This window comes from Phocoena phocoena, chromosome 18, assembly GCF_963924675.1.
Source record: "Phocoena phocoena chromosome 18, mPhoPho1.1, whole genome shotgun sequence".
Classification (NCBI taxonomy): Eukaryota; Metazoa; Chordata; class Mammalia; order Artiodactyla; family Phocoenidae; genus Phocoena; species Phocoena phocoena.
The window spans coordinates 80,145,727-80,161,063 of record NC_089236.1 but is presented as its reverse complement, the minus strand read 5'-3'; the positions used below and the strand labels follow the sequence as shown (position 1 = coordinate 80,161,063).

Below are 15,337 nucleotides of genomic sequence, written 5' to 3'. Positions count from 1 at the left end.
TCCACGCACCGACTCAATGCCTCAGAGGACGCCCTGCTCCACGCTGGCCACTGGCCGGCTCCGCCCCAACTGTGGCTCGGTCACAGTCTCGGCCGAGAGACGCTCACATCACACCTCCACCGGATTTCATCCAGGTCTCCACAGACAGCACACAACTTGCAAAGCGTCTCCTAGCACGCAGGGCTGCCCACAGCTGGGTGTGTAAACGTGTTCTGACTCTGTTTGCACACGTCCCCACGACTTGAACGTCCTCATCAACCTTCAGCTGACTCTGCTCGGCTGCCCTTCCTCCCACTGCCCTGGAAAAAGTAAAAGCCAGAGCTAGCACCACCTCACACGTGGTAAACTCGGCTCTGGGGTGACCGCACGTGTGCTACTGCCCGGGAACCACCAGGGTCCAGTTGACGGCGCTGGGAAAGACATTGGAAGTTCTCTCCTCCAGCGCTTCGGGCTGGAAATAGGAAACCGGCCAGGACGAGCAGCTGCCCCTTGGCCGAGGCCTGCGTGTCCTGGTTTCGGTCACAGCCGCCACGTCCTTTCCAGGCCTCGCTGCCCCTCGAGCAGCCTAGTGGTTTAACAACCACAAGGACCCGCTCACGCCCCGAAGGCCCCTCTCTAACACGAGGGCTGCCGGGCCCGACAGATGTCGCAGACAGGGTCTGTCTTGTGACTCTAGCAACTAAGGAAGGCACTAGATTAGGGTTGGGACTGTGTCTCCTTGTCCTGTCAGGGTCTCTTCTGGGAGAAGGGCAGCTGTTACTCAGTGGGGGAAGGTCATCTTCAAATCTCCGCTGGGCCCACAGAGTTTACTACATTCCAGCAGGGGAAAGTGATTTTCAAAAACAAACACCAAACAGATAAGGATGTGATAAGAAGGAGGCTGCCTGGAGCCAGATGAACGGTAGAAAGTAGAGACGGGAGCAACTAGCCCCAAACACAGGGTCCAGGCAAGAGGCGACGCGGCTAAACCAGGACCGAGGGAAAGTGAGAGCTGTGAACACACACACTGAGGAGAAGGCGGTAACACCTTAGAGAACTAGGAGAGAAGAGCAAACTCAACCCAGAACCAGCAGAAGCAAGGCACTAGGAAAGGCTTCAGCAGAGATAAAAGAAACAGAGCAGAAAAGCAGCAAAGGGAATTGAGATAACTGCAAGTTGGTTCTTTGAAACTATTAACAGAACTGACACGCCTTGTTTGGTTCTGGGCCTTATCTGCCAAGAGCATCCACCTTCCTGCCCCAGCCTGGGGATAGACCTTCCAGCTCTGCTCTGCCGTCACTGCCTCTCCCCTGTCCGCCCCAAGGGGCCCCCAGCTGCATGTACAGGTCGAAGCCCCATGAGTTCAGGGTCCCCCCACCCCCCCAGCCCCAGCCCCCAGCTGAAGAAAGAACTGGACGGGTGTGCAGGCCCTTTGGTGGAGCACGGGGTTGGAGGCGGGACAGCGTGTGAACCTGGTCACCACCCTCCCGCCCCTGCCTGCCAGGAACCCCATCACTAGTGGGCCCTCACGGGGAAAGCCCAGCGCCCCCTGCACAGCCTCCACGTGGGTCACCGTGGACCTCGCAGGCTTCCTCCCCGATGGCCCTCAGATCCCCCAGCACCCCAATGTCTGCCTGCCCAGCCCTCGAGGCCTTGCTGTCTCAGCCCCGCCCAGCTCAGTCCTGGCGGAGCAGAGACCAGCTTGGCTTCTACACGGGAAGGTGAAGGGCCGAGGAGACTCCTGTGATGTCAAGACCCGGAGCAGGGGGTGCCGGAGGGCACAGCCAGGACCCCCTAGCACAACACTCGAAGGAGCAGAAGCCCAGCAGACGGAGGCCGGTACCCTAATCCTCTGTAGGAAACGCGCTTCTACCGCTAAGTGACGTCCCATCGGTCCTTCTAGTTCAGGGGGTTTTAAACTATGTTCCGGGAAGATTCCAGTGTATGCGTCTGTGTGTGTATCTCTGTGTGTGTCTGTGTGTGTGTCTGTGTATCCATGTGTGTGTCTCTTGTGTGTGTGCGTGCGTGTCTGTGTGTGTATATGTGTGTCTGTGTCTCTGTGTGTCCGTGTGTGTCTCTTGTGTGCGTGCGTGCGTGTGTCTGTGTGTGTATATGTGTGTCTGTGTGTCCGTGTGTGTCTCTTGCGTGCGTGCGTGTGTCTGTGTGTGTGTGCATGCACGTGCATATGGCTGCGGGTGGGCAGAGGCGGCAGTTAACAAGCTGCTTTAAGCCCTTAACTTCTCCATCCCCGGCCGTGGGGACCAAGCTAGACTGCAGAGCTGTTGGTGAAATCAGGGACTCTGATGTCTGGGCAAGGAGAAAGCAAGAACTCATTCGTCAATGGGAAAATATCAAAAGCTGACTCCGCTGAGGGCATTCTTTGGACATCACTGGAGACTGATGCCATAACGGATAGAGATCGTAGAGGAGCCATTTGTAATGATTAGATTCCACCCCTTAGCTTGAGCAGAGTAAAATGTTTACAGAAAAAATGATACCATATCTGGGACTTGCTTCAAAATACCACTCAAGATCGGTCATGAGTCGACATTGGATGAAGTTGGGAGACGGATACAGAGGGTTTGTTATACTATTCTGTCCACTTCTGCATATATTTAAATTTTTCTATTGCAAAAACTTAAAATGAAGAGAAAGCAAGGGAAAAGAGAGCGTTCTTGCAAACCTAGAAGCATCTGAAACAAGCACTGTCTCCAGCTGACGTTTTCTCAGCTTCCTATTGCTTCCTTTGCTACAACCTGAATGTTTTGACTGACCTCCGTGCTTCAATACAGTAAGTAACAACGGCTACTAGTCTCCGAACACCCGTTACGGACCAGCGCGGCACTGCATGTTCTCGCGTGCGTTGACTCGGATGCTCAACAATCCTGAACGTGAAGAAACCGAGGCTCACGACAGTCAAGATGACAGACATACTAATGGTCGACACAGGTTTCAGCTCTCACGAATATTAACTTAAATGTTAGATGGTGAAACACGTGTTTATTGTACAAGGTAATTCTGGAGGAATGCTTTCCTGAAAGGGCCGAAATGAGATTCTACAGACAACACACGCAACCTCAGGCAGAAAGCTCTGGTCTATGGAACCTGGTGGCCCCGTCTTGCCTGGGATTCAGGGTGGCTTCCTGGGAGGCTGGACCCTGTCTGGGGGCTAGGGTCAGTTCTGGATTTTTATCCTCCCACTCCAAGGCCCACATTTCTTTTGCCAAAGCCAAAGAAATAGAACTCCAGCAACTATTTTGGAAAGGAAGAAGTTACACTATCTCTATTTGTAGGTGACATGACCTCATAGACGGACAATCCTCAGGAATCCACTAAAAAACTATTAGAACTAATGAGTGAGGCCAACAGGGTTGCAGGATATAAGAGCAACATGCAAAAATCAATTAGATTTTGGGGTTTTTTTTTGCGGTACGCGGGCCTCTCACTGCTGTGGCCTCTCCCGTTGCGGAGCACAGGCTCCGGACGCGCAGGCTCAGTGGCCATGGCTCACGGGCCCAGCCGCTCCGCGGCATGTGGGATCTTCCCGGACCGGGGCACGAACCCGTGTCCCCTGCATCGGCAGGTGGACTGTCAACCACTGCGCCACCAGGGAAGTCCCTCAATTGTATTTTTATACATTTGCAATGAACAATCCAAAAATGGAAGTTAAGAAAACAATTCCATGCACGATAGCCTCCAAAAGGATAAAATACTTAGGAATAAATTTAACAAAAGAAGTGCAAAACTTCAACTCTTAAAATGACAAAACATTGTTGAAAGAAGATCTAAAGAGATGGAAAACACCCCCAAGTTCATGGGGCGACACTCCCTCAACTGATCTACAGATTCAACACAATTTCTATCAGAAGCTCACAGATCACAGAACGGACTTGAGAGTCTAAAACTAAACACACACATCTATGGCCAAGTGATTATCAATTAGGGTCTCAAGACCATCCAACGGAAAAAGGACGGTCTCTTCACCGAATGGTGCCATGACCACTGGGTAGCCATATGCAAGAGCTTGAATGTGGACCCCTATCTCACACCACATACAAAATCAACTCAAAATGGACCAAAGACTTCAATGTAAGTGATAAAACTCTTAGAAAACATAAGGGTAATCTTCATGACCTTGGAGTTGGCATGAGATTCTTAGAAATGGCACCAAAATCACGAGCAACAAAAGAAAAACTAGATAAATCGGGCTTCATTAAAATTGAAAACTTTTGTGCCTCAAAGGACACCACCAAGAAGGTGAAAAGACAATCCACGGGATGGGCTAAAATCCTTGCAAATCATATATCAGATAAGGGACTTGTATCTAGAATATATAAAGGACTCGGACAACTCAACAATAAAAAGGCGAGTAACCCGATTTAAAAATGGGCAAAGGACTTGAATAGACATTTCTCAACGACAACCGGAAACAGACATACAAAAAGCCAATCAGCACATGTAAAGAGGCTCAACATCATTAGTCATCGAGGAAACACAAATCCACGAGGAGACCCCGCTTCACACCCAACAGAAGGGCCAGACTAGAAGCAGACGACAGCACACGCTTTCCTCTACGGTAAGTCTACGCGAAACATTTTGAGGAGCTACCACACTGTTTTTCAAAGTGGCTGCATCACTTCACATCCCCGCCAGCTGTGTGCAAGTCTCCACCTTCTCCACACCTTCACACACCCGTGAAAGCCCAGGGCAGCCACTGTGATCCTGGTGATACCTCAGGATGACGGCCGGTGCAGGTAGAGGCGGACACGCCAGCACAGTCTGTTACGATGATTTGGAGACGAGACAGAAAGGGCATATGGTCCAACCGCATCCTCCCTGAACCCTCTCAAAAGTCAACACTGGCTGGCACAATGATTTGGCAAAATTAACTATTTTGAATTCACTAAGAATTAACTATTCTTATAGCTCTCTTCCCCAAAGCACTGCATCAACACGACAGATTCCAAATTGAAATGATCAATAAAAGTCAGGTTTGTAACCTGACTGATCACAGTTGGCACTCATACGTCCCACAGACAAACAGTTGTAGACATGCCCTCTGCAAAGACCTCTGAACCACGGTTCTCCTGGTTTTCCACTGACCCCTTCTCTCTCCTCAGTCTGGGAGAGCCGTCGTCTCACCCCAGACGTAGGAGGAGATGCCAGGCTCCCTGACTCAAAGGCAGACGTTCATACACACGTGTTTTTGCCTGAACCTTATACGCCACGATTTAAACTAAATACCAACATTCCCAACCCACCCCATCCCCTAAACTTTTCTTCCCATGGCCCAACCTTAGCTGCTAAGACACCACAGGAGGTTGTAGAATGTACCCTACAATCCCAGGGGCGATGCTCACTTAGCCTAAGATGTGAATGGAACCCACTCAACCCTGAGTCCTGGGGTGTACAGTCCACAGCCTGGGAAGCTAGGCACTGACCCTGGGGGTGCTGGATTGGGGCAGGGGCTTTCCCAGGAACACCCACAGCTATAGGGGCAGCACTCCCCACCCCCCGCCGGCATACAGCCCCACGAACCACATTTGAAAGAAACAATGCACATTCTTACCATTTGCTTTCTATTCTCCACCAGGTTGATGCCAATAATTCCTAAGAAAGATCCGAAGCCCAGCTGACACCAAAGAAAAACAAGGGAGAAAGTGCTCGGGTTACACGCCTGGCAGCCTAATGCCCACAGGGAACAGTGACCACCCACCTCAGGACATCCTATCAAAAAGCAAGGCCAGCCATCCCCCCCTCACAGAGCCCAAAGCATTAAGCGGCAGGTAGGTTCATGCCCGTTGGGGTGGGCTTCTCGGGATCCATCGAAGCCAGTGATCGGGATAGAAGCTGCTGAAACAGACCTGTCTCATCTTCCGTGTTCAAATGTTTTAACTCCTACGTCAGTTTAACTCTCGATTCCGGGAAATGAGTGTCTCGTGCCCCCCACCCAGACAGGAGAACTTCCTCATGGTGACCCATCCTCCACGCCTGGTGGTCAGGGAGAGGCCCATCTGAGAGCTTCTCCTGGGCCGTCGTGGGAGGACGGCTGACCCCTCAGGGAGTATCACAGGAAGCTGGAACCAAGGGTGTTTCTGACACGCACACGGCTGACACCCCCTAGAAATGAGCTTTTGACTCAGGTGAGCAGCCAGACATGTAATCTTGGGGCAGGAAGAGGTGGGATGGGGGCTCCAGCCCAGGCAGGAAGGGCACCCAGGGGCTCCTGAGAACCAGTCCGCTTGTTCCTCGGCCTCAGCTCTCGGCCTGGGTGCAGGTGACGCTGGGACATTGGAGAAACACCACGACTGTGCTCATCTCACATCACCCGAGTGTGCCTGGGGGTGCCGGTGGCCTCATCCCCCAACACCCGCCTGGGAAGAATTCCTAAGCTTTCCCTCAGCCTGAAGAACAGAGCTCCAGCAACGCCAGGGGAGGCACCGCTCAAAGCAGCCGATGACAAGCCCCTCTCAGAGGCACAGGGCCGCCCCAAGACCCCGCACTGGAGCCCACCCAGTAGGTGACCCTCAGCTCTGCCCGGCCCGTCGGATTCTGAGTGACCGTGAGAGGCAGAGGCAGCAGCCTGGGGACAGCCGCGTGACTGACTCACACAGCTGTGGCATCTCTAACCATGGTGCCAGATTTAATGCACTAAAAATGAGACCTATTTACGTCCAAGGATGTCTTTACCTGCAAGTATTATATCTATGGAGACGGACGTGAATGCACAGATGTAGTTTTCACCAATAATTTAAGAATTCTCAAGGAGTGAGGAAAGATGAGCATCTTCTTCAAAATATCACAATCTCACTCCAACATAAATGTATTAAAATATATCTATTAAGTCTCACTAAGTTGCATTTTTTTGGATTTGAAAAATTTCCTCTTTCCAAAATGTTGAGGTGTTTACACCTTCTCACCCAGTTTCTTCCTGAGACCCGCCCTCGCTATAACTCTCAAGGTCGGACGCCATGCGTCCACAGAAGTGACTTTTATCCCCATTTTCTTTGAGCAAACCTCATCTGTTATGTCCACTGTTTGCTTTCAGAACCATTGAGCTGCAGCCCATTTCACTCTGGTTCTCGCCCAGGAGTCAGGTTCTCTGCAGAGCGAGGCTCTGCACACACCCAGGATGTTCTGAAGGTGACCTCCAGGTGAAATCCTGAGCCAGTGAAGCGTAGAGAACACTGCAAAATCCTACTCAAGATCGACCTTCTCTGCCGGTCACCTGGGGGATGCGTCCTCACAGCCGCCAGCCTCCACATCCCTGGCTCCCCTCCCGTCCAGGACACGGGCCGGGAAGCAGAGTCTCACGGAAGCTCACTGAGAATACTACCTGCACAGACACTATTTATGTAGGTTTACTCAGAAAGTATACACAGGAAGATAATGTAGATTTATAAAGCACAGATAAAATCTAAAAATAAAGAAAAATATAAAGAGAAAATGAATGATATTTGTAAAATATCTTCATCCTTGTTAAAATGTTATCCACATCATGACTAACCCGCATAATACCTCTAGTGAGAGTAATGAGATTAAATAAGCTTCATTGGTTAAAATCTTGGTGACACGGCCCCTCAGGGCTCTGGTGCATTTGCAGGGCATCGTATCTGATAAAAAGCAATTTCACAGACGCTCCCTGAGTGCGATGCAGACGCTTGGAGCAAATTTTACTGCCAACAAATGGACACAATTCCACAGTTCGGAAGTCTGGAGGATTCTGGATTTGGGGGCCGCTGTTGCCAGGTCTGGCTGGGCTGTGGGTTTACCTCGTGGGGTTATTGCCCAGAAGCAGAGGTGAGGACCACGTCAGCTCGTTTTCCTGCTGATCCCATGTGGTCCCACGAACGCACCTTCTATCCAGGATTCGTGGCATCTTTTAAAGCTCTGAGTCCAGTTTCCGAGGGGTGGTTTGCTCAGCTTGGTCTCATGGGGCTAAAGTCCAGGCGTCACAGGGCTGGTTCTCTGGGGAGACTCTGGGCCAGGGCCTGTCGCACCTCTTGCCTCCGACCCCTCTCCTTCCCCTCCCCCACCTCTCAGGACCCTGTGCCCCACGGGGCCACCTGAGCATGCAGGATAATTGCCCTAAACCTCCACCTCGGGGGGCTGGGGTGGAGCGTGTCAGCAGCATACGGACATCTGTGTCCCCACGGCCCCCAGGCCCCCCGACTGGCAGACCCCAGGGACCGCGCCACTCACAATGATCCCAGGGTAGTAGCCGCCCATGGTCACGTTCTCCGTCCTGGTGGTGGCAGCGAGGCCGACGGTCAGGATGGAGGTGGACACCACCAGCAGAGACCCCACAAACCACAGGGAAGTCTTCTTTCTTCTCGCAAACCCTTCTGGGGGAGGACAAACAAGAAGCCAGCTGGTAAGGGGCTGGGCTTGGGGAGGGGGGCCCAGGATCTTGAGCGCATCCCGGGTCAGCCTGGATCTCTGCTGCAGCCCCGCTGCTTGCTGGCAGGAGCCTGGGACGCGCTCCCCAGGGACCACCACGGCCTGATTCTTCCCCACCCATCCCCGTGCTCAGAGCGGGACCCCTCGCCACCCCTCCGCCCGCCCTGAGGACTCACCGTCGTCTCCTACAGGGCACCCAGACCCCGCCGGTACCCCTGCACGGCCGCCCTCCCCTGTGGCCCCCACCGCACCCAGGGGTTTCCAGGCACTGTCACCACCCACACGTCTGGATGACGAGCCCCGTGAGGGTGGGCGGGGGCCCTGCCTCCTTCCCCGCTGCGTCCCTGCCACCTGAGACAGTGCCCGCGCACAGCAGCTTCTCAGTAAACGTCAGGGGGTGGCTGAGCCCTCCCCGGGTTCCAAGTCCCCCGACGGCCTCCGTCCTGGCTTCACCCCACACAGCAGCAGTCACACTGGCCGCTTAAGGAGCATCTGCTCCGCACCTGGTCTTACTGAGCACTTTACCTGCATGAAAAGCACCCCTGGGCCTTGCCAAGTCCGTGACCCTGGACTCTGCCCTACTCCAAGACTGCGCAGAGGACCTCTGCACCCTGCCCTGGACCAGGCCGAGCAGGTCCCACACAGAGAGGGGGCACGCGTCTCTCTGCGATGGCCAGCACGTCCACGCTGCTCCATGGGTGCACTTGTGCCCCCGTGTCCACACCGAGCCGTTCCCCGGAGGGCAGGCATCCTGTGTTCTTCCACTCCTGTACCTGGCTCAGTGCCAAACACGCGAGTGATCAAATGGGAAGGGGTGGAGAGAAAGTATGAAATTGTGCAGAGCCCGCCGCTGCCCACCTGCACGTCCATTACCCTCTCCCCTTGTCAACAGGCCCCAATTATTGGATGTGGAAACACGCCAGCTGAAAGATGGCATTTTCCAGCCTCTGCTCCAGCTGGGTGATTATGTTCTCAGCAAATAATCTCCATCTCAACAAGGAATGTTGGGTGGAACCTACAGGAAATCTCTTAAAGGAGCCAGTCCCTTTGCCTTTCTCCCCTTCATCCTTCCCGCTGCCTGGAATGTGAACATAAAGGTGGAGCCCCTGCAGCCATTTTGCACCACGAGGGAACCTTGACAATAGAAGTCACACACAAAGAGAGGCAGAGCAGAAAGACAGCCCTGGGTTGTCCACCTCCAAACTTTGATTAGGTAACAGAATTAAATCTCTAGACCATAAACCACTATTGTGGATGTCCTGGTATCTGTAGCCAGAGCTAATTTTAACTGTCACAGAACCCAAGAAAGGAAACCTCCCATCACTGGTGCCTTCCTCCCTCAGGCCTTGACTCCTGGATTTTGTGTGAACCGTTCTTCCTCTCGTGTGTCTCAGGGAAGGCAGGCAAGCCTCGCTTACAATAACCGTAATTGTAATCATTATCACAGCGATTCGATCTCAGATACGCCTGTTTCTACGTGGTCATCAGCAACCACACAACAGAGGCAGAGACACAGGCCAGGCAGAGGCAGGCCGAGGCTCCACACTGAACACAGCCATGCGGGTGTGTTTCGTCTGTGGGAAGGTGAGCCATCTTCATCCCTGTGACTCCAAAACGAAACAGGATGGAAGAAAGACGTGCTGCTTCTTCCCACACCAACGTTTTTTAAATGGACGTGTGTGTGTGTGTGTGTGTGTGTGTGTGTGTGTTTGGTGGGGAAGCGGCTGCTCATTTGACCTCAACCACTGTCTCAGATGACCCCGGGCCCCCGGCCCAGACTGTGCCTTTGAAGATTTACACGCCCCGTCCGCAGTCTCGTCGGCAAAGTTTAACGGCAGGTCAAGGTCACGCCACCCAAGAAAGGGATTGTCACGCACTCAGAAATAGATTACACACAACTCTGAGTCAGCGTGCACACTCAGAATCACTTGGCCAGCCCGGGCGCGCCGCTTCTACCCACTGGTCTGGTGAGGGCGAAGCTCTCAGGAAGGTCACTTCATTTCCTGCGAGGCCCTCACCTCCCTTCACCTGCTCTTTCATTGCTGTTTTCTCGTACTTTTTACTGCAAATATATAAGAACTGTTGAGGGTGAACCACTATAGGAGTGTCTACAGAAGCACAGCCACAAGTGCTAGGAGACGATTTACACCTTTGGGACCCAGCGGCCCTGGGGTCCCCTTGGTGGGCTTTTCTCTTGTTCACTATTATTCACGGCATCTTACTTGCAAAGTTGTGTACGTGCAGACAGCAATCACTTATTTTTCCTTGCATGCATTTAGAGCCTGAAACTGAGGGTACAAGTACAAGTTGGTTTGCCCCAGAGTCAGAAAGATCAGTGGTTACAGCCGATCTGGGGTGTCTGTAGGGAAACGGGACAGAAATGGCAAAGCCACTTCGAAAATGAGTGCGTGAGAGGAAAAAAGAAGGCTCCCCTCGGGCGACATTCTGCTCTGGGTGATTAACTTTAGAAAGGCGGGTACGTTGGGAAAAAATGGACACAAAAGTTGAAAACCACCTTCTTCTATGTTTTGGAAGTTAGTGAAGCTGCTACCACGGAAGTTGATGAGACACTCACGCCAGGGCCGTCCAGCAGTCGTGGGGGGTGGCATTGCAGCCTCCGCCCGCCCACCCGCCCCTAGGGGTCACCCCTCCCGTGCGCCGCCCGCCCCGCCAGCCCCCAGCCCCTGCGGATGGACCCAAGGCAGCACCGCCTCCTCATCAGATCTCCTCAACTGTTCTTCCCGAGGTTCCGTCCCCAGCTCCGCTGTAAAATGTCTTTTAAGAGCGAGAAGCCTCTTGAAACTAATAGTATTAACCTTCTTTTCTACAGAAAAAACACGGGGGACTCGATTTTTTAACACTTCACTGAATTAGGGCACTAATTTTCTGGCACTAAGTGTTTGAGAAAATTACCAAATGCCCTCCTCCTCAGAGGACTTCTTGCTGTTCTCCCTAATTTAAGGCGTTACGCGTCTATTTCTGCTCAGAATAACTAACTGAGGCCTCAGCAACTGCTTCAAACCACAGTTCCGGCCCCTGGGCCTTGTCTCTTAGCTCCTGCGGGCCGTCTGGAAGACCCCCTGCGGGGATATTCTGGTTCCGAAGGTTCTTGGCTCCGCTCTGACTTGTCCCTTTAGGGCGGTCGCGTGATGAGCGGGGCCCTGAGGGGCCCCACCGGACAAACAGCTTTGCTGGGACCTTGTCAAGTCAGTTAGTGACATTCTGACAGGTCACGTCAAACATCTCCTTTGGGACCGTGTAAAGCTTCCTAGGAGACATTTTCAGTATGACTTCACCAGGCTTTCCCTGTATGACTTTCCCTCTGAAACTTCTCCATGACAAAGATCACAAGATGCAGGCTGTCTTCCTTGTCACGATTCGTACCGTGGGTTCCGAGTTTACCGTGAGGTCTGGAGAGACAGGCAGGTGGGAAAGGGATGCTTCTGAGCGACCTCATCCCAATGACACAGACTGGAATATTTTGATTCCAGGTACAACAGGGATGACAAAGAGAAGAGTCCCAACCTTCAATAGTCTTTATAAATAGAGGGTTTTGCATAAAAAATAAGACAACGAGAAATAACCTTGAGAAAAGGAGGTAGGGTATCCTTCTAATTGCCGTAAGACATATGCATTTTTAGGTCAAGTTTCGGAGAAAAGGGGGTCCACACTGAAGGAAAAAAACAGAATTTCCTGAATTGTTCCCTGGACCTTCCTGTCCCATTAGCAGGAGTCCTACTGTGCGTGTTGTTACAACTGAAGCATCCTTAAGGCGGTGCCCTGACTCCTAGTTAAAATCTCTACTATTAGGCTTATAGCACTGGTGGCAACTTACACGAACGCTGCCCGAGCTGTCGTGGGGCTGCCAGACCTGCTGAGTGAACGCGCACGGACCCCCGCCCTCTCCGAGCCCTGCAGAGGGAGGACCCTGAGAGCAGGCGCCCTGCGGATCTTGCTTGACAGGCCGGGTCCCCCCGCCTGTATCTCCTCATGCTGAATGAATGAGGGAACTTCGGTTTCCTGATCTGCAAAGCGCGGGGGTGGGGGGGGGGTGACAACCCCCTGCTTGCCTGCCTCTTCACTGTGATAAGGATGCAGTGAGAGAACATCCGTGAGATTCCAGATGCGTGTCTATGCGCATAATGGACGTGTGGTCATGGGTGGTACTAACGTTACGGTGAGTCAGCACTTACTCCTGCCCGGGGCTCCACCTGGGAGCGGAGGGGGGGCGTCTGGGCTGTGGGGCTGAGGCCAAATCTGCATCTCACCTGCCTGCTCACTGTTCTCCTGACTCCAGCCTGTGCAGAATGTCGCTCCCCAGGAGCCCCACCAGCTCCCTGCACTTGCCACCTCCCCTCCCAGCCTCCCCTCCCAGCCTCCCCTCCCAGCCTCCCCCCAGCCTCCCCTCCCAGCCTCCCCTCCCAGCCTCCCCCCAGCCTCCCCTCCCAGCCTCCCCCCAGCCTCCCCTCCCAGCCTCCCCTCCCAGCCTCCCCCCAGCCTCCCCTCCCAGCCTCCCCTCCCAGCCTCCCCTCAGCCTCCCCTCCCAGCCTCCCCTCCCAGCCTCCCCCCAGCCTCCCCTCCCAGCCTCCCCCCAGCCTCCCCCCAGCCTCCTCTCCCAGCCTCCTCCCAGCTTCTGTGGCTCCACGACCAGGTGCAAGGATGGAGCAGACCTAGGGGCTGCCCCCCTCCACACCTTCTCCATTTAGTGGAGCTGGGAAGGGGGCGTCACAAAGACCGGGGTGGGGGCAGTCACCTCATCACCCCCTCCTTGCCAGGAGGGCCGGGCCTGCCAGAAAGAAGAATGAGCTCATTTAATCATTTCATATCGACAGCAGCCGTGGGGGCTAAGCAACCGTCCCGGGGAAACAGACAAAGGCACAAGGATGTGCCCTGAGCCAACGATTCCCCTTTTATTTTTCTTTTACACAGAACACATCCCCCAAGGGCATGAGTGCAGACACGTAAGATAGAAAATACCCATAATCCCATCCCAGTTACACTCCTGTTTAGTATTTTTAAATAAAAAACCAACTCTCAGTATTTTTTAAATTTAAAGTTCCTCCTCAGAAGAAAATTCTAAGTCAAAAATGCTATTTTTGAAATCAAGTCATTCTAATATAATGATGGTAATAATTGTAAGTAGTTAATAACTAGTCATAAGAACTCGTTGTCATTATACTAAGTAACTGTCTTCCAGGAGGGTGGAACACGTACAGCTCAGTCTGTCACAGAGCATGTGGTCTTAGAGAGCGGTGGGTATAGAATTGCTTCTTTCAGGAAGAAGCCAGATGCCTTGATTATCATTTAAAAATCAAGCAACATCACTAATCTGGTTTTTTAAAAGAGACTTTGCAAAGCCACTGCACACAGGGCTGGGAGGTAAACCCCTGCGTTCTCCACTGGACCCCCTGTGAAGCGGCAGCCTGACCCCGAGGCATCACCACTCCTCCGCCCGTCCGTCAGAGCCCCGCTCGCCGTGGAACTAACTACCTTCTCTTTTCTTGAAGGCTTCCCGGCCTCCCCGTCAGGAAAACACCCCCATTACTCCCCTCCCGGCCACTTCCCGGTAGGGAGACAAAGGCTCCGGCTTCCTGTGTCCGGCCGCCTGGCTTTGGCTGCATCGGGCTTGGTGGGAAATCCGCGAATTCGAGATTCCGTGAATTTACGGGGGGAGAAGCCTGGGGAGGGCGCGGATGAGGCGGACAGCCGCGCCAAGAATGCCCTAAGGGCCTTGGTCACTTTCAAGCAGGAAGAAGCCACCTGGCCCCACTAAATGACCTTTTCTTAGACATTTTTGGAGCCTGACATGGGGTGGAAGAGATGGCAAAGGAGTGCGTTGTAAGGTTTATACGGATCGTCGTCTATTGTTCGTAGTAAAGGACAGCGGAGAACGAGACGGGGAGAGACAGGCGCAAAGTCTGGACACTCAGGAAAAAGCGGAGGGAGAGGGCCTGTGCCCGCGCCCAGGGGCCCCGGCGGAGCTCGGGCGCCGGAAGACCGGAGCCTGGCTCACCTGTGCGCTCACCTGTCGTGTCCAGCAGGGCCAGGGGCCCGGGCACCGGCGGCGGGAGCGGCTGCATCCCGGGGGCTGCTCCGGGGGGGAGGGGCTGCTTGTTCTCCCGCTGCGACAGCGACCGTGGGGCGCGGTGGCCGCGAGGACCAGATGCCCGAGCACCGCCCCTCCGGTCAGCGTCTGTCCGCTCGCCTCCTACCTGCGCCCCGCCCCTCGCCCCGCCCCCCTGCCCCCTCCCGGTTTTCCCGGAGCGCAAAGCACCAGGGAAAGGAAGGCGATGCGGCCGGGGACTGAGAGCCAGTTCCCACCCACCACCACCACCACCCCCGCCCCGCCCCAGACTTGGCACAGGCAAACCTTTAAAGCTGGGACGGTAATAGTATTGAGGATCTGGGGGAAGGAACCCGCGTGCTCTGCTGGTGGGGTTACGCCCGCTGTGACCACTTTGACAGCAGTGTTTGGGAAAGTCGAAGATGGGTCCCTACAAGCCAGCAATTCCCTGCTTAAGGACAAGCCCAAGACCTGTGGTTCCAGGCCCAGCTGCCCTGAGAATCAGCTAAAGACCTTCTTTTCAAAAACTACTGCTGTCGGCGTTCCCTGGTGGCACAGTGGTTGAGAGTCCGCCTGCCGATGCAGGGGACACGGGTTCGTGCCCCGGTCCGGGAAGATCCCACGTGCCGCAGAGCAGCTGGGCCCGTGAGCCGTGGCCGCTGGGCCTGCACGTCCGGAGCCTGTGCTCCGCAACGGGAGAGGCCGCGGCAGTGAGAGGCCCGCGTACCGCAAAGAAAAATAAATAAATAAATAAAAATAAATAAAAATGACCGCAGTCCTGAGCCAACCCAGACGGGTCCAATCAGAATGTCTGACAGTGAAGTAATTGTTGGGAGCCCCAGTCATTCTGAAGGGGTTCCATTGGGGCAGAAAAACTCAAACACAGGGTGGAGC

The 15,337-nt window shown here is 53.9% G+C and overlaps 1 protein-coding gene across 1 annotated transcript in view; it reads right to left on the bottom strand.

Moving 5' to 3' along the window:
* The window catches only part of TMEM255B (transmembrane protein 255B), a 31,344-nt gene extending 16,885 nt beyond the window's left edge, over positions 1 to 14,459 (bottom strand). The window contains exons 1-3 of the mRNA XM_065896191.1: positions 14,405 to 14,459; positions 8,182 to 8,324; positions 5,549 to 5,611 (exon numbers count right to left, since the gene is read on the bottom strand). Coding sequence (XP_065752263.1) covers positions 5,549 to 5,611; positions 8,182 to 8,324; positions 14,405 to 14,459 — 261 coding nt within the window. The remainder of the gene's footprint in view (positions 1 to 5,548; positions 5,612 to 8,181; positions 8,325 to 14,404) is intronic.
* Positions 14,460 to 15,337: the final 878 nt, after the last annotated feature.